Here is a 19,506-nt window from a genome sequence, read left to right as displayed (position 1 = left end):
TTCACCCATTAGTATTTATTTGAGAAATAATTTTAATATCTGAAGGAAACGTAGAAGCAATCAAGGCAGCCGGATGCATGCAGAATGCCAAGATGTTTCACAGAAGAGCCCAGGAGCACTTTAAGAAAACTGCATCCAGACTGTTGGAATAATTTTAATTTAATTGTAGGGCAAATTGTTTGGCTTCATATTGACTAAAAGTAAACTCTGATGGATGGTATTTTAATTAACTGGCATTTCCTAAATAAAATAAATATTTTACCCTCATCCACCCTCCGGCAACTGTTTATCTTCCAGAAACACAATTTTTTGGCCGATGGAATATTCTCTGCAAAGTAACTTTGGCTCCAAGAGAACACCATGGGAAGGGCTTGGCAGAATAGACGTTTCCTTTGGAAAAGTTCCATAGTGTCTTCAAAACTGTAAAACTCACAGAACTGGAGGTTTTGGACAGAAGTAAGCAGACGGGGGCTTTTGCTTCAGAGAATAGGCGTGGACTAAATACTCAGAAAGACCCTTCATCAATGCATAATTAGGTCCTAGATAAATTAGAGCAGACCCCCCCCCCTTTTTTTTTAATGCAGTTCTGGGATTGCTATAAAGTTAGGGGAATTCTCCAACACCACTTCCCCTTGCCACGCAAATAAACACAACAGACTTGGTCAAAATGAAAACTTAAACGCTTCTGTTATGAAAAAGAAAAGGCAAGTCAGAGCCAAGAGAAAATACTTGCGACAATGTGTATCCAAAAACAGGACTCTTATCTATAGCATATGGAAAAAAAAGCTTGCAAAATTTAGTAAGAAGTTGAATGCCCTGATTTTAAAATGGAAAAAAGATTTGAACAGACACTTCAACAAAGAGGTTATGTGAAAGGCAAGCGTTACGTAAGAGGGGGTTCAGCATCATTAGTCGGTAGGGAAACGCAAGTGAAAAGCACGAGGAAATGCCGCTGTGCGCACACTAGAATGATTAACGTTGGAAAGACTGGCCACGTCAAGGGCCGTGAGGAGAAGGCACAGAAGCTAGAATTCTCATACGCCTTCTGGTGTAAAATGGTGCAGCCAACTTGGAAAACAGCCTGGCAGCTTTGTAAGAAGTTCAGCACATACCTATCACGCGAGTACGGGAGCCTGCTCCTAGGTGATGACCCAAGCGAGAGGAAAGCATCTCTCTACGAGGCTTTATGTGTCCCAGCCCCAGACTGGAAACAGCCCAGAGTCCATCAGGAGACAAACGGATAAACAAATTGTGGTATCGCCACACAATGAGATAGAATTCAGTAATAAAAAGGAACAAGCTATTGACCCGCACAACAATATGGGTGTTTTGGAACAAGACGAATGGATCATGAAAAAGAAGGGAGACATCTCCCAAAAAAGAGTTCACACTGTATGATTCCACTTGCGTGAAATTCTAGAAAACATAAACTAATGTTATAATTACAGAAAGGTTAGCAATTACCTGGAGACGTGGGGGTTGGGGTGGGGGGAGGAAGAGGCACAAGGAAACACTGGGGAAGTAGGGATTTGTTCATTATCTTGACTACTGTGATACCTTCACGTTCTTCCAATGGTCAAACTGGACTTCAAACGTGTACTGTTGAAGGTACACATTCATACTCTAGAAGGCATTTTTTTGAAAAAAAAAGAGAAAGAAGACAAAGCAAACTGAATCTAGGACAGCGAGCTGTGAGCAGTAAGCCGATGCGAATACCAGCACTGTGTTCCAGAGTCTGACCTTACGCCCCTAACAGGCGGAGAAGCTCAATCTGAGACCCGGGAGGACGTTGAGCCAGGACCCTCCGAGGGAGCTAACGCCATCCTGGGGGAGTGACTCCCCTGAATCCTGGCAGAAGCAAGAATGTTAATCCTTCCGAAGAGAGATATCCCCGAAGTCGATCCCCAGGATTCTCACAGATTGAACTCACAGTAAAAAACTACCAAGCATTCAAAGAAGCCATTGTGAGCGAAAGCCTACAGGAATGATAAACAGCAGACGTAGGTTGTCAGGCTCTACAGGCAGTGGTGTGCTGGTGAACCCTCCACAGACAATTTAACAGTGGAGAAAAAGCCCCGCTGAATGCAAAATTGGGAAGAGATACGCAGAAGCATAGCATTAGATACACGGGTTTGATGGGGGCGCCTGGGTGGCTCATTCAGTTAAGCATCTGACTTGGGCTCAGGTCATGATCTCACAGTTCATGAGTTTGAGCCCCGGATCAGGTCTGCACTGACAGTGTGGAGCCTGCTTGGGATTCTCTCTCTCTCTCGCTCTCTCTCTCTCTCTCTCAAAATAAAACATATGTAACATAACGCAGAGAATAACAAAATATAGTAAAATAGTTAAGTGATTAATTTTGAGTATTTATATCCTTTGTGTTTAACATAATTTAATGGTAACATAATAAACTTAATTTTTAATGACTGTGTTTAATAACAGGCTTGCAAAACGCCCCCAAATTTATCAGCTCTCATGAGCCAGTTTGGCACAGATCTAATACATCCCTTATTCAGGTATAATAATTACTGCATACAGAATATGACGTTACTTTTATGCAAAATTTCCCAATTTTTAAATAATCAGGCCAAAACCAGACAGTGAAAACAAACAAACAAACAAAAAAACATGGTTGCAAAGTCACAGTCGGCGGGCGGCCCGTTTGCAGCCTGTGATCTAGTCCAACCTCCTCATTTGACTGATGAGGAAACTGAGGCCCAGACAGGGGAAGAGATTTGCCTATGATCGCACAGTAAACGAGCTCAGATCTAGAAGCAGAACCAAGTCTGATTTTAACTGTTGGGTCAGTGCTCTAACCACTCCACCGTGCCACCTCTAATATGTGGTATGGAGTTCCAAATTTCACCTTGTTTTTTTTTTAACGTTTATTTATTTTTGAGAGAGAGAGAGAGAGAGAGAGTACAAGCAGAGACAAGGCAGAGAGCGGGAGACACAGAATCCAAAGCAGGCTCCAGGCTCTAAGCTGTCAGCACAGAGCCTGATGCGGGGTTTGAACTCACAAACCATGAGATCATGACCTGAGCTGAAGTCGGACGCTTAACTGACTGAGCCACCCAGGCGCCCCAAAATTTCATCTTGTTCTTCCAACCTTGCGAAGCAGTAAAACTGGTGAAGAAGTTTCCATGACAATACCCCCACCGGGTGTTTTTTCCCCCCTCACCCCACGGAAGGAAATTCTGTTCCTTTCCTTGCTTTTCCTCTCTTCCTTCAGGTGTAGGACTATCAGGACCCCACTGACCCCACAGAAGCCACTCCCAGGAAGACGCAGGGACTTACTCTGATTGAAGGGGTCGGTCACTGGGACACATCCAACGGCTAGAGCTGTTGCTGAACACAGTGTCGGTCATGGCGGAAGTTCGGTGCTCCTGGAAAACATTAACCCGGACGTCACCCAGTTATCCAGCTGCTCTTTCTGAAGTCCCTACTCTACGCCAAGCACTCCGGGAGATGCAGAGAAGACCGGCACGTCACCCAGCTTCTCCACTTCCCAGATGGAGAAACCCAGGCCCCAAGAGGGAAAGTTCCTTCCGGAAGTCACAGCTCCCTAGAGGCAGAAATGGATCGGAGCCAAGAGCCTTCTTCCTAAAACCCACATCCCCCTTCTTCACTAACTCAAGGCCACGTGTCCAGCAGGGGGAGGGTCAGAGTTCTTGATTCCAGTCCAGGGTCTTTCTACCGGAGGGTGTCATCTGACTCATTTGCCAGTCACCTTGGCCTCGGCCAGCTTTGAGGTCCAAAACCCTGAAGTCAATCCTGGCTTTAAAAAAAAAAAATACTTTTAACACCCGACCCATCCGAAAATCACGTTGGTTTGATCTTCACAATGGATCCAGAATCTGTCCACTGCTCTCCGCCTGGCTCACCGCTGTGCTGATCCAAACCACCGCTATCTCCGCCCGGCTTACTGTGGTGGCCTCTTCCACAGCCCCCCTGCTCCCATACCCTTGGCTTTCTTCAGTCCACGCTCCACACAGCGGCCAGGGAGATCTTTACAAACACAACTCACAGCTTGTAAAAACAGCACCCCACGGCAAAACACAGAGCTACTGTGGGATCCAGCAATTCCACACCTAAGTATCGACCCGCCCAGGGGAGACGAAAACATAGGTTCACCCAAAAACGTGTACGCGGATGCCCGTAGCAGCATCATTCGTAACAGCCAAAGAGTGGGAATGACTCCGTATTCACCAGCTCATGAGCGTACAGACAAGATGTGGTGTGGTCTATGCGATGGAAGGTTATGCAGCCGTAAAAAAGGAAAGAGGTTCTGACATGCGCCACGCGGATGAACCTTGAAAACAGGGTGCTGAGTGAAAGACGCCACATCGTGTGTTTCCATTTGGAAGAAACATCCAAACCTACAGAGGCGGAAAATAGATTTCGGTTGCCAGGGGCTGGGGAGGGTGGGGGGGACTAGGAGGTGATGGCTTTGGGGCATGGGGATTCTTTGGGGGGCAATGAGAATGTTCTAAAATTCATTGCAAAGGGTGAATTGTTATGATATGTGAATTTTATCTCAGTGAAGTGGGGGGAGGGTGGGACCATCACTTTGGGAAGCTGGCAGGCCCGTTAAAGCTGTGGACGTTCACCTCCCCCTACGGTTCACGAGTGCGGCTCTTAGGATTACACCCAAGGAGAAAATGCTCACGTTCTAAGCATGTACAAGAATGTTCACAGCTTCTTGATCCACAACAGCTAAAACCTAGAAACAATCCAAATGCCCATCGACAGGAGAGTAGATAGATCCGTGTGGTCTGTTCATGCAGTGGGATGCTGGTCTGCAATAAAAGACAAACTCCTGACGTATGCACCGATAGGGACACATCTCAAGACACCATATTTTATGAAGGAGGCCAGCAGCAAAAGAGAACACGCTATATGACGGTGGCTTTCATGGAAGTTAAGAAGAGACAAAGTTATTTGATGACTGTAGAAATCAGAGCAAATCCATTGCTAACTTGGGGGCTGGGGAGGGGCAGCTGGGGAGGGGCCTCTGTAGGATGAAAATGTTCTGTATCTTGATCTGGGTGGTCATTAAACAGGTACATACACCTGCAAAAGCCGTGTCTGCACCTTATGTCCCTTCCCTTCCTACCTCAAATACAGTAAGTCAGCCCATGTCACTCTTTTGCTCAGAAGTCTTCAATGGCTCCCTATTGCTCCCAGAATAAAATCTACACTCCTTGGCATGACCTTGGCTCCTTGTGACCTCCTTCTCTAACTCTACCCCCCACTCTCCTCTTGCTCCCTACACAGCCCCCCCGTGCCCTCTCCCCCAGGCCTCTCTGCCCTTCTTCCAACCCTCACTTCCTTGCTCTCCCCTCTGCCCGGAACTCCAGGCCCATATGCCAGGCTCACTGCCGTTTCTTTAGGTGTGTTCCCAAATGTCATCCCCTCAAAGGGCCCTCCCCGACTGCTCCATTTAAAACAGCTCCTCCCCCACGTCCTCCACTCTGGCTTCCTTTACTCTGATTTCCTTTTCTTCACAGCTCGTATCCCTTCCCAAATTTATCGGATGTCTTATTTCTTTATTTGCTTAGAGTTTGCCTCTCTTATGTCTAAAACGTAAGCCCCTTGCAGGACTTACTCTGTTCTGTTCTCTCTTAATCTCCAACACTTCACAGAGCGCCTGGCGCAGAGAAGGCATTTAATAAACATTTGTTGAATGCATGCGTGACTCTCCTTCAACACTAAGGCAGTCCAGCTCAACTGAGCCAGGCTCATGTCTTCTGTGAGGCTCCCCGCCCCCCTCCCGCAGGTCTGGCCAAAGGGCAAAGCGGGAGAGGCCACGGAGATTACATTTAATTAATTAAAAAACAAAAACTTCGGAACGTGGGTCACTGTGTCCCGTGGGTCCCGATTTCCCTGAAGGTTTTGGCACCACACGGCCTCGTTTTCTGGGATGCTGGGAAGTCGGGAGGGGAACAGGGAGAGCACTCTCTCTCCTATCCTGCAGCCCGTGGAGTTATTAAATCTTTGAGTGAGTTAAGCCAGAGGGGGGCCGAGGGCTGGACACATGGGAGGCAAGCCTCTTACAGAAAAGCCATTTCGTCTGCTCCCCTGTGATCGACATAATCTTCTTAGATTAATACGACCATTTCACCGTTTCCACTTGGAAAGCAGGAAGAAAGAAGGGACATCTCCTGGTGCAAAGGGAATCTGCTGAAAAGAAACTTGTCTCGTTATTGTCTGTGTCAGTTGCTGAGTGAGGCCATCCTGGGCCCCCGGGACCCCTGGCCCCTGCTCGGGCCCAGGTTTTGGGCTTCCTCGGCTGCTCCCGGACGGGGACTCCAAACATTCATTCGAATGCCTTGCCTCCTGCTTTGCAGCAGAGATGTGGTGCTGCCCTCGGGGGACCCCAGGAAGCAGGGAGGGCTGGGACAGGGGTGACACAGTCTCCGCCCACGAACTCTAATCTCCAAATGCTGTTGCTCTCCAGGCGGAACCTGGCGGCCCATCCTCTCCTGCATTCAGTCATGCACACTAGGAGCTTATTTCCTGTTAAAAGTCTGCCTGCAAAGTCCAAGATCATTCACGGAAAGCACCCAGCTCGGTCCTCCAGGCCAGAAGCTACCCTGGACACTACTGGTTAGTTCAGCTTTGCCATCCAGAGAAAGGAGGTCACGTGTCCACAGGCAGACCGTGGCTGGGGGGATGGGGGGACAGATGCAGGTGGAGGGGAGGGGGCACAGCACGCATTGCCGATGTCCTTGACAGGAGGGGCGTCCACCCCCAGCCTCTGGGAGTGTTAGCAGCTAAGGGCTTATGGCAGCACCGTTTTCCAGAGAACTGCCCTCAGCCAACAAAAGCAGCTGCCTTGCCCACAGACACCCCGAGTGCAGCCCAAAGCCAATGAATAACGGGCAGGGGGCAATGTAAAAGCACAGACTTTTTGTCTCGAGGCGGGACAAGCGTGTGCCAGCATGCTCCAGAGCTCCCCATGGGATCAGGCTGAGGCCAGACTGCAGCTGAAGCCCCGTCCTCGCCTGGCATCCCTCGCTGCTTCCCGGAGTCATCCCTGGTACCAGAAAATCCCATCGCGGGTTCTGCTTCTAGAGTACTTGACCTCACGCGGGAGTAGAATTTTAGGAAATCGGGGTTCTGATCCCCAAGCTCATCATGTTACTTAGCCGTCTTCTAACCTGACAAAAGGCGAGCCTAAGACACTCTCCTACCTGCCTGCAGATGATGCCCCAGGAAGTCCAGCCACGATGTCAGGTTTGAGGGCGAGTTAACGGAAATGGAGAAAGCCTCTGACGTTTTCAGATGACCCCTGCCTCTCCTATTGCACACTACAGAGAAACCATCACCACAGTGGACAGGAGGCCTGCAGCTCCAGGGAGAAGCCCCAGAGGGAAACCAACCATTGGCACCAGGAGCAAAAACAGAGATGCCTGTGTCAGATACATTACATAGGATTCTGCCCTAGGACCCGAAGAACCTCAGCGTCACCGAGCTGATGAATTTCAGCATCTACAACGGTCCCTGACACACAGTGAGATAATCCCCCCTTCCTACTTCCCCTAGACTATAGCTTATGTAACAACGATGACCAACATTTCTTGAGCACCTACCATGTGCAAAATTCCATACCTTCGTCATTTGCTTTAATCCTTACAATCCTACTGTCAGGTAAGTGACATTTTACAGGTAAGAAACTGAGGTCCAGAGTGGTTAAGCCACCTGTTTAAAACCACACAGCTACCAACAAGCAGACTCAGGGTTTGAGCTCTCTCCAAAACCCATGTGCTAATCACTACTCTGTTCACACCTACAGAACATTCCTCCCTGGGCTTTAGATTATTGGATCCTGACAGCTCCTGGCTGTATGCCCACCTCTCAGCCTCAGAAACAAGCTGAGACCCTCCCCCACCAGCCCCCTACCTAGAGATGCTGAGAGATCACACACTTTGGCTCGGTCAAGGCCAAAGCCATGGCTTAGATCCAGTCCTGCAGCTGCAAGTTCAGAAAGCATAAACTAACTGCCTCCCCGGAAACCAGAGGCTCCAAGACTTTTTCCTGGGCACAGGTGGTTCCCCCCCACCTCCCCACTCCCCAGTCCTGGTGCAAACTCCAAGGAACAGTCTGCTTTGAATAATAAAAGCAACAACAGCAACAGCTGTTCACATATCAAGGGCTTACTACGTGCTAAGTGCCTTTCAAGTTTTATCTTGTTCAGCCCTCACAATAGCCTTCAAGATAGATGTTCTTCTTGTCCCATTTTACAGAGGAGCAACTGAGCCATGATGCATTTAAGTGGGCTTCCCAAGGTCCTGCTTAAAGTGTTTCAACAAAGCAATCTAAACGCCTGGTACTTAGCGCTGGCTAGCCCGTGGTGTGCCTCTGGATAGTGGAATACTGCACAGCGGGAAAGAATAAGGAGATTATTTATGATGGACGTGGATGCATCACTAAGATAAACTGCCTAGTCGTCAAGACCAGGACGTAGGATGATGTTCTTGAAGAGCACCATCTGTGTGCACAAGGCAAAGCAGGATACGTGCACACGTGTGACTTGTGGTTATCCATGCGTAAGATACATGTATCTCTGTAAAGAACTAGCACGAAACTAGCACAACATTGCTTGCCTCCGGGGAGGGGGACCGTCGCTGAAGCTGAGCTGGGAAGGAGGATTTTCACAACATGCCCCTTCGTATTTGCAACCGTGTGGATATGTTAGCTATGGAAAAATAAATGAACATTTATTTTTCTAATGTTTATTTTTTTATTTTTGAGAGAGAGAAAGAGAGAGAGCTAGCGTACAAGCAGGGAAGGAGCACAGAGAGAGAGAGAGAAACACAGAATCCGAAGCAGGCTCCAGTCTCCGAGCTGCTAGAGGAGAGCCCGATGCAGGGCTTGAACCCATGCACTGGGAGATCATGACCTGAGCCAAAGTTGGACGCTTAACTGACTGAGTCACCTAGGTGCCCGTGAGCATTTCTTTTTTTAATGTAATTTTAAAATAATAAAGTGCTCCAATGGCTGTCCATCATAAGAGTTAAGACCTCCCCTGTAACTTCAAAGGAATGTCATGACCCTCTGCCTGCTACCCTCCCCGTATCTCTGACCACCCTCTGGTCGTGCTGGCTTTTCCAGCTACCAGGCCTTTGCCTCTGCTGTTCTCTCTGCCTTTATAATAACACCTTCCTCTTCCTCTCATGTGGCTAATTCCTTCTCAGGCTCCCCTGGTCTCTGCTCAAGTGTCACCTCCTTCAGGAAGCATTCCTTGACTACACTAAGTTACCTCCTTTCACCCCATTGCTTGCTGTCACTGTTTGTTTCATTTATAATACTTATAATGATTTGCAATTATCATTTTTTCTTTATCTACTGTGTGTCTCTTCACCTATTCTGTAAGATCCATGAGAGCAGGGCCTGGGTCCAAATTTGTTCGATAACTGTACGTCCAATGCATGCAGGGCCAGCTTCACGGGCCCACAACCTAGGCAGCTGCCCAGCGCTCCAGGCCTAGAAAGGTCCAGAATTTGCCTTAATGCTCTGCTGTCACTATCTTGAGATTCTTAACAATAGTTGATCAGGGGGCCCTGCATTTTCGCTCTGCAGCCGGTCCTGAACGCGGTATACAATAGGTGCTCAATAAATAAATCCTCCCCTAAGCTCAGTGAGTGCAGTAGGCACTCCATAAACCTGCATGTAAGCGGCAGAGCCAGGCCTGTTCCAGATCTGCCCACCCACACAGCTTGGTCCTAACCCGTATGCTGCCTTGCTTCTGAAACTGCCAGAAGACTCTGTCCCAAGCCCAGAGAGGCCAGATTCCAGAACCTTGCCTCTCTCCCCCTTTGCATTTTGTTTCTGCCTACTTCTCCTTGGCTCCCGTCAGCACCGTTTGCTCAGGAGCTGTGCCTCGAACCACCAAATCTCCAGGTCTTCTGTCGGTTTCCGATGAGCTGAGAAAGGAACTCTTAAAGCCCATTTAGCCGCAAGTGTCTACGCATGACTCCTCGGGCTGGGCCGGGCTGGCAGGGGAGCTGTACAGGCCCTTCAGGGCACAGCAGGGAACTGACGTGAGCTACAGCTGTAATTCAATGCCATGGGTCAGCCCCCCAGCCCCACAGTCTTGGAATTAAGCCAGATGCTTCACAGCAGACCCCGCAGCCACCAGCTTGGACAGCCCCCACCAGTTCTCCCTCTCTGTCTTTTCCTGTCTCGCCCTTCTTTCCCTGAGTCAGGCCTATCACTGCTTAGTTAGAAATCTAGAAAAACCACGCAGACTATGTGATGGTGTGGGAAATGCAACTTACACCAAGGGCCTTAAATGGTGGGGGCGGGGGGTGAATGGGAGGTTCCAGGAACAGGGTCCAGGCTGAAAATATGTTTTGTTTGGCCCATGCAGTGTTTTTGAAAAAGTTAAATCAAGCCAATATTCTAAAAGCATGGGATTTAATTAAAAATACAGATTGCCGGCTTCTGTTAAGAAATAGGAAGAATCAAAAAAATACTTATAGAACATCTATTACTGTGTGCCAGATACTGTTCTAGGCACCGGGGATACAACATCAAAGCAAACAAACAAAAAAGAGGAAAATCGCTGCCCCCATGGAGCTTAACTTTTAGTGGGGAATCCAGAGGATAACCAAGCAGTAATTCAAATGTAAAAGGCATCAGCTAGTGACGAGCACTTTAGAAAAACAAGACCAAGAAGGGGGATTGGTGATTGAAAGGGAAGTGTGAGTTTTAGTAAGTAGTCAGAGGAGGCTTCAGTGAGATATGTTATTTGAGCAAAGACTTGAAGGGGGTAATGGACTGAGCCATGTGAATATTGGAGGCAGAGCATTCCAAACAGAGGGGAAAGCAAGTGCAAAGGCCCTGGGGTGGGCATACGCTGGTAACGTGGAGAAATGACAAGGAGCGCATAGTGGCTGGAGTGGAGTGAGCGAGAGGAAGGTAGGTGGGAGCAGAGGTCGGAGCAGTAGTGGGGGCAGGGAGGGGGGCACGTCAGATCACGAGGACCATTTGGGCTTCCACTCTGAGTGATGGGGAAGCCAAAGAAAAGCTCCGAGAAATGAGCTGAATATCTCTACTCTGCCCCAACCACGCATCCGGCGTTGACTATTTGCCGGGGTCTTAGGGTTCCGACACATCCCCGCCGAGGCAAGGACATGGGCCAGCAAGGGGAAAGATGCCATCAGCCACACTTGATGGAGTCAGGCGCGGCTCCGCTTGCCCACCCGCCTTGCCACGCCAGCCCCGTGTCTCAGAGCTACAGCGTCCCTCATGCGGCCAGCTACATCCAGCGCCTACAGGCTGCCGTCGGCTTCTCTTTGCTCCCGAAGCCAGCTGGGACATCCCCAGGCTCCCCAGAACCTGGCCACAGGCCTGGAACGGTAAGGCCTTGCTTGGCTCCTTCCCTGCAGAGCCTGCTGGTGCCTAAAACAAGGACAGAGACAGGCCAGAGTAACACTCGAGACGCAGGCACGTTTGTGCTCCTGGCCTTGAAACAAACGAAACTCACCATCACCTCCACATGCTTCTCCCACAGCCACACAGCAATAACGGATGATTCCTGTCATGAGCCTTCGAAGAGGCCCACGGGACAGTCCCCCTGTTAGAGAGTTTTAAGGCAGGCAGAGAGTCTATCCCTCACCGTTGTGAGGGTCACGGTCATCCTCGCTGCTGCAGCCGCCCCGTCGTAAACCAGCCACTCCCAGCCCGACCTGCACGCTGGCCACAGATGTGAGCAAGCCCAGACAAGGTCATCCAAGCCTGGCCTAGACCAGAGGAACCACCCAGCTGAACTCAACCCAATCGCTGACCTAAACAATCGTGAGATAAATGAATGGTTGTTGTTCTAAGGCACTCAACTGTGGGGGGCTTGGTTATGCCCCAAAAGCTGACCGAGAGAGCAGCCCATCGTTACGGTGCAACAGCCGGCCTTGGACCCGGAGCCTGGGAATCCAACCTTGGCTCCCCTGTTCGTTTTATTTTCTGTTTGGTCATTCTGGGCCTCAGTTTTTGCATCTGTAAAATGAAGACATAAAAATGCCCACCTCTGTCATGTTTGCCTTGCCGTGTTGTTGGGGAGGGCTCACGAGTGAACACACGTGCGGGGACCTCGTAATCCAAACTCCTTTTCAAGTAGGAAGCAAGGAGGTCACTGCTAATGTTATCTGAGGGTACGGCTGGGGAGCAGAACAAAGACGTAAATTCCAGATGTTTGTTTAGGCTTGAGTGAGACACTGCAGTGGATATCTGGGATCGAGACACCTTATTTTTGCCTGTTTGGCATTACTCTTTGGTGGGGGGAACAGCAATTTTCCCTTGGGAAACCCTTCCTCTTTCACGATCAATCTGTGTCGCTTAAGAGGAGCTCATCCACTCTGGTCCCTAGAAGTGGGCCAATTTCCCTTGCCTGGCCAATCAGTGTATTACACCCCATAGGCTACAGTGATTGGTCCAGGGATAGGCACATGACCCAGTCTGGACCAATGAAGACCTGCCCTTAAACTTTTGCTGGAACCATATGGAAAGAAGCATTCTCTTTCCATTGGGATTGCTCAGCTGGTGGAAGAGAAGCTTGGAGCTCCCACTGGTCACTTTTGCCACCATGTGGGAAAGGCCTGCCAAAGCATAAAAGTAGAGCTGAGAGATGGAAAGAGGTTGATTCCTGATGATGCACTGGAATGCTGGATCCAGCCACGCCTGAATGTATCCTCCTGGCCTTTTTAGCCACCATGAGCCAATATGTTTCTCCTTTTTTTCATTTTTCAAGTCAATTTGAATTGAATTTTTGCCACTACAACCCTCCTGAGCAATATGTGTCTTCACAGACCAGCCACCTTGGAGCAAAAGGGGACCTCAAAGACAGCCTGAATTGGCCAAGGCCTGGAGAGAAATACACCAGCCTTCAACAACCCCCTGGAGCCCCCCTCCCCCCCCCCCGCCCCCCGCTTCGGAAGCACTGCCACCCGAGCTCAGGCCTTGCAGGAGGACAGGAAACGTTTGTAAAGCACCCTCACCAAGGCCTGCTGAGACCCTGCACTGACAATTAAAATTCAGTGACAACAAACAGCACTAATTAAAAGCAAAACTAAGTACTTAATAAGACAAATGAGGTGGCAGTATTAAAAGCCAGGATGAGAGAGCTGGCATTAATTAAAAACAAAGACTAATCTCTTCCCTCCTCTGAAAAGGCTGTGTCTGTGTGTGTCTAGAAAATGTTCAGCTCTGTTAATGTGCTAAAGAAATGCCATGGGAACAGGCAGGCTCTGGTATATGAGGAATTCATGGGAATGGAGCCTTGGGTGATGGGAGGGCAGGGGGGAGGGGGGGAAACAGGACTGAAAAGAGAGGATGGGGCCGTGATTCACCCCTGTCACCCAAAGCAATGTCCATCCAGGCAACCCTGCTTGCATTTAAAGATGCAGGGGCGCCTCGGTGGCTCAATCGGTTAAGCATCCAACTTTGGCTCAAGTCATGATCTCACGGTCTGTGGGTTTGAGCCCCGCGTCGGGCTCTGTGCTGACAGCTCAGAGCCTGGAGCCTGCCTCGGATTCTGTGTCTCCCTCTCTCTCTGCCCCTCTCCCCCTTGCACTCTCTCTCTGTCTCTCAAAAATAAATAAACATTTAAAAATTAAAAAATATATATTTCCAGAGGCTAAGACCACATGCTCTTAGCAGACCGTTCAGCAGGGTGATTTAGGGTATGGGCTTGGGGGCCAAGCCCATCCAGCCATCTACCAGCCTGATAAGCATATCCCCATCCCTGAACTTCAGGGAGGTTCCTCATCTGTCGAATTAGATCTCAGATCATAATTATCATGAGGCTTAAATGAGACGATGCATGGGAAGTTCCTGGTTCAGGACCCGGCAGGAAACACTCGCTCGTCAAGTGGGAGCTCTCATGAATTTATGTTATTATTAACAACAATGATCTCAGTGACATTTTCCTAAAGAGATGGGAGTCCAGCTTTGGCACTAGAAGGAAATATCTCAGGCTTTTTGAAGCCAGAATAAGCCAGAGTAAGCCAGAGTAAGTACAGGGAGCATACTAAAGCAAGGGTCGGTTGTTGAGTGCAATGGTTGTCGTCAGTGCAACGACTACGTTTCTGGTTTTCCACCGTGTGATAGGATGGTCCTTCCCTCTCCCTGGGAAGCCGGGAGAGGCCACATGATCCGTTCGGGCCAATAAACATCCCCAGGTGGAAACTGAAGCCGGCGCATGCATCACCACATTCCCCTTTTCCTGTCTTCACAAGCGCGGATGGATGATGGAACCCCCCTCAGCCTGGGTCCCTGGGGCAGGTCAAAGGCAGAGCAGACACCTATCAACCCACCATTCCCAGAAACCATGAGTGAGAAAGAAATCTCTGTTGCTTCAGCCAGTGAAACCTTGGGGATTGTTTGTTACTGGAACAGCCTAATCCGCCCTGTCTGTGCGTCCTACTGGCCAGGAACTGCACGAAGCGTTTCCCATGCAACCCCTCATTTGAGCTCCACAACAATCCTAGGAAACACGATGTTCTATTACCCAGCTTTACAGATCAGGAAACTGAAGCCCAGAGAGGTCAAGTTCTTTGCCCAAGGACACGCAGCCAGTAAATCACAGTAGGTAGGGTGTGCATTCACACACGAAAGGCAGGAAGGATCATCCAGAGTTGACCTTCCTGGGGGAGAATGTCTCCTGCTGGGCAGGGGTACCCCAAACCTTTCCTTCCTTCCCTGAGGTATGAATCTCTCTGCACCCTGAGTCTACAATCCCAAACACTGTACTGCACAAAGAGCAGACACTGTTACGGAACACTCTCCAGGGCTCCCTGCACAGCTCAGCCGATTACCCGATTCTTTGATAAAGTGGAAACTTGGCCTTTGCTGTGTTGTTAACCCAGCTTATCTCTGCTCCAGCTAGGCTGTGGTGTGCGAGGGAAAGAGGAAAGGTTCGGGACAGATTTCTGCGTTTGCACATGCATGCCCAGACACAGGGGGCCCCAAACGGGAAGATGCCACGAGCTAGGTCTGCATATTAAAACGAGTCATTTAGCTTAATGGGCCCTGGCTGCCACTCAGGCCTAAATTGCAAAGAAACACATTCTGATTAAAACCCAGCTAGAACTGACTTATCTGCAGCCCTAAATCTCATCACGTCACAGACCGCAAGTGCCATCCTGACCCCGCCTGTACCCCGGGTACGAAAGAGAGCAGAGAGGAGCATCTATCCATTGAAACGATGGCGGCAGGCCTCATCCTCAAACCTGAAGAGCATTTTTGCATTCCCATTTTACAGACGAGGAGACTGAGGCCTCAGTTTGTCAAGGTCACACTGGCAGCAGGTGTAATATCCAGGGATGCAGACCAGGGTCTTGTATAAATGAGCCTTCTAACTACCCTGCTTCATTGACTACTGATGCAAATAACAGAACATTTGGCTAAGCATATTAGTTTGCTGTTTTTATATGGCAAATATGTTGCATAGTGGCAGTATTGTATGGTCTAACTCAATAATAAAAATAGCTTTGCTGGGTATTTTCTCTTCACCCCTGCAGACGCAGTCACCCTCCACCCGGCTCTGTGCCCTGGGAGAATGACCTGTGTAGGCGACATCAGTGGCCTCCTTGCCCTCCGGCTCCTCGTCGGGTTTGTCTGATGGGAGGCACCAGCAGAAGGCTGGAGGGAGGGAAGAGAGAGGCCGGGGCATTTATCCCCTGCTGGTCACCCTGGGTTGGCTGTTGGGGGTCCCAGCTCCCGTCAGGAGGACCCCTCCGTACAACCCTTTCTCTTCTGGATCCACAGCTGTTCCCTTCCTGCCCCTCCAGGCCGAGAGATGGGCCTGCTGGAGTGTTCATGTGACTCTAAATATCTCTTCGTTAAACTCACCTCATTCCTTAAACTGGGCGTGCAACCAGCTTCTGCTGCTTGCCAGGCACTGTTCGAGGAACTTAGCTCACCTAATCTTCACGGCGACCCAGTGAACGATGATCATTCCCCTTTCATGGGGGAGGCACCTGGAGCACCGAGAGGTCAGGTGACCTCTTCCAGATCACACAGCTAGGAGATGACGGGGACACATTTGGAATCCCTGCCGTGTGGCTCCGGAGCCTGTGCATTTGACCAGCTCACCATCCTGCCCTGAGGGTCTGTCCTTAGCAAAGGACGGGTGGCACAGAAACGAACAGCACCGGCCTTCTGATGGGCAATTTCCAAGTACCACCTCCTTCCGTCTTCAATACCATCCTGTGAGGCAGGCCCTGACGTTACTCCTGTGCCTGGGGCTCAGAGGGGTGCGTTAATTGCCCAAGGTCACCAGCCAGAAGTGGTGGAGCCAGCCAGCTTATGAACCCCGGTTTGTCTCCCTTTAATGCCAACACCCTTGACCGCGACTCTGGACAACACCTCCTAGAACGTGGCCGCCTGGCGGCTGGGAGACTGGCTTAGGTAAAGAATGGCTTTCTAACCGTCAGAGGTACCAAAAGGAGGATGTGCTGCTTTGAGAGGTGATGAGCGCTCACACCAGACATCATCCACACAAACAGCAAAACTGCCTGTTGGGGCTGCTGTAAAGATGGTGAGGTGCTTTTCTGAAACGGCCTCTCCTTTCTGTATTTGGGGAAGAACAGCTCAAGCTCACGGACTCTCCCCGGTCAGGTGCGGGCAAAACTCCTTACGCTAACTCCCTAGCTTGGCCTGACTCTCTTTTAATGTTTATTCCTTCTTGAGAGAGAGAGAGAGAGAGAGAGTGAGAGAGAGAGAGTGAGAGAGAGAGAGAGAGAGAGAGAGAGAGAGAGAGCACGAGTGGGGGAGGAGCAGAGAGAGAGGGAAACACAGAATCTGAAGCAGGCTCCAGGCTCTGAGCTGTCAGCACAGAGCCCGACACAGGGCTTGAACCCACGGATCGTGAGATCATGACCTGAGCTTAAGTCAGATGCTTAACCGACTGAGCCACCCAGGCGCCCCGGACTCTCCTACCAAGCAGGCAGAACCAGTCCCTTCAGATAGCAAGCTTAAGTCCTCTGGCCTCAGACGCTCCCTGCCCTGGGAAAATGCATATTTTCACTTCCTCCTTGTGAAGCAGAGTAAATCAAGGCCCCAGGAAGGGCTCTAACTTGTTTTCTCGCCTCAGCACAACACACACACACACACACACACACACACACACACACACACACACGTCTCATTTTCACCCATGGTACAAATCTCATGATAGAATTTTCCATCAAGGGAAAATTGGCTTTTGGAGTCACATGGTCACCCTAGCAAACTATTTGGGCAAACAGTCTGCCCAAACTCTGGGCAAACTATTTAACTTCTCGGAGTCTCAGCTGGCTCATCTGGAAAATGGGGGCTGTAACAGCACCCGCTTCATTGGGCTGGTGAGAGGTGGGAGTGGAAAACAGAGTAATGAAGGTTACCTAGCCCAGGGCGGGTACAGGTGCTACTCAGGTGTTCTTCCAGAACTTTCAACACCCCAAAAAATAACACGAGTTAGAGTCTCTGGCCAGGAAGGATACCTCTTGCCTTGCACCATCTGGCAACAGCCACTTCCCCGGGGCGTGGATCCTAAGAAAGCTGAGGCCACTTCAGAAAGAACAAAAAGCTCCTTTTAGTTGCCATGAATAATAGATCTTCAAGACCTGCCTCCCTCCAGTCCCTGCCCCGCCCAGACCTTCGCGGCGCCAAGTGGGAGAAAGTAACAGAAAAAGGAAATCTCGGTTGGTGTTGGCCGGAGAATATGAATGAACCACAAAGTTCCTGTCCCTCTCCCGTGTCCCCATGGAAACAGCCATCAGAACACCGAGTATGGACGGAGTCCTCCGTAATTTACAAAGGCCTTCGCCTTCACAATCCCCCAGGCAGGCGGGCATTAGACCCTCATCACTGGAGGCAAAAGAAGGCAGAGAGGGGCCGAGCCAACAGGGTTCAGCTCTGCCTCTTTCTATCTGTATGTTGGGCTAGTCACTTAACCTCCCTGTGCCTCAGTTTCCTCATAGGGAAACCAGAGATGAGAGTAACAGTGATAACAATACCTCCCTCAGAGGGGCGTTGAAAGACTCAATGAGCTGATACTTTCAAGTGCTTAGAACAGCGTCTGGAACGTGGCTAGCACTAAATAAAGTGCAGCAAGTTAGCTTTGCCACACCTTCGGGGTGAAAAGGCTGATAATAACAGCCGTAATGGTATTTATCATCTACCGGGTACCAGCGGCCGCACTCAGTGACTTACATACTCTGCCTCATATAATGCTTGCATAGACACCACTGAGCTCATCTCACGAGTAGAAACACTGAGACTGATAAGGGTTAACTAACTTTCGCCCTAGACCGAATTGGAGCCAGAAAGGCACAGGGCTGGGAGTCAAGTACAGTTCAATTCTAAACACCCACCTACCATCGCCTTGCTCCTCCCCATCCCCCTTCGTTGGACCCCTAAATAAATAGAGAGCATTTATTCTGTTTCAGTGCCAAGTTCTCCACACATGTTGGTGCTCAGCGCAGCCGTATCTAAATTAATCCTCAACTCAACATTTAGCCCCATTTTATACCAGGAAGCCGAAGCAAGGCGAGTTTAGGTACTGGCCCAAAGTGTCCAGCAGAGGCAGGATCCAAACCCCAGAGGTGAGGGTCCATTTTTATACACAGCACACACACGCACAAACGCACACACAGGCACACAACAATACCTTCGAGTTACATCCGATACGTCACCGTCCATCCTCCGACTCGAAGACTTTCTGGAGAGACAGGACATTAAAACTACATCCGAAGCTGGTCTAGTTTCTCTTCTTTGCAAAGCCACTCGCTCCAGGAGGCGAAGCATTTTATTGTGTTACCGGCAGACACAGACTTACCCTCTCAACATCGAGATTTCCAGGGAGGGACTTACAGGAGCTCTCAAAAGTACACGACGCCAACGGCAAAGAAAAATGCGGAACGCAGGTCACGGTCCAGTTTGTCCTGGGTCAAGCAGGGGAGACTGTTCAATTGGTGTCCTTCAACGGACACGCCTCCCACCTGGTGTGGTTCCTTCCACACTCGCTCTGGACTTAGCACGTGGCTTTCTGTGGCCCATGGGAGATCAGTGAATAGGACACAAGCAGGGTTGGGGTCAGCCCCATTAGAGTGCCGTGCACCGATTTGACATGAAGAAGAGGAGGGAGAGAAGTCCACTCCTCATCCCCCGTGGAACCGTCAGTCTTGTGGAGAACGATCTCTGTGAACCACGGGAGGCTGGGCCCTGAGCTTCTGAGTTCACAGCACATTGGTCAGGTGGTTCTCCCAGGTGGAGAAAGCCCGCCCGAGGGAGAGGCCAACCCAGAAGAAAGCAGAGCTGGGTGATCGGAAATCAGTCTGAGTGCTATTTTTGAGCCACTGAGTACAGTCATGCCTCATAGCCAAGAAACGTCCCCCTGTATCACTCGAACTAGACGCAGTTAGGTTTACCATTAATGTAGTTCTGATCGACACACACGTACTCACGCCCAGAATCGACTCACGTATTTGCAGATTCCGTATTTGTGAATTTGCCTGCTCAGTA

The 19,506-nt window shown here is 49.9% G+C and overlaps 1 protein-coding gene across 1 annotated transcript in view; it reads right to left on the bottom strand.

Moving 5' to 3' along the window:
- Nucleotides 1-19,506, bottom strand: part of RPH3A (rabphilin 3A) — a 279,514-nt gene that overhangs the window by 61,877 nt on the left and 198,131 nt on the right. Inside the window, exon 4 of the mRNA XM_042910479.1 lies at nucleotides 3,298-3,386. Within this exon, the coding sequence (XP_042766413.1) occupies nucleotides 3,298-3,368 (71 nt within the window). The 5' untranslated portion in view covers nucleotides 3,369-3,386. The remainder of the gene's footprint in view (nucleotides 1-3,297; nucleotides 3,387-19,506) is intronic.

This window comes from Panthera leo, chromosome D3 (assembly GCF_018350215.1).
Source record: "Panthera leo isolate Ple1 chromosome D3, P.leo_Ple1_pat1.1, whole genome shotgun sequence".
NCBI lineage: Eukaryota > Metazoa > Chordata > Mammalia > Carnivora > Felidae > Panthera > Panthera leo.
Note: the sequence above shows the minus strand (reverse complement) of the source record. Positions and strands in the feature narration are given on the sequence as shown.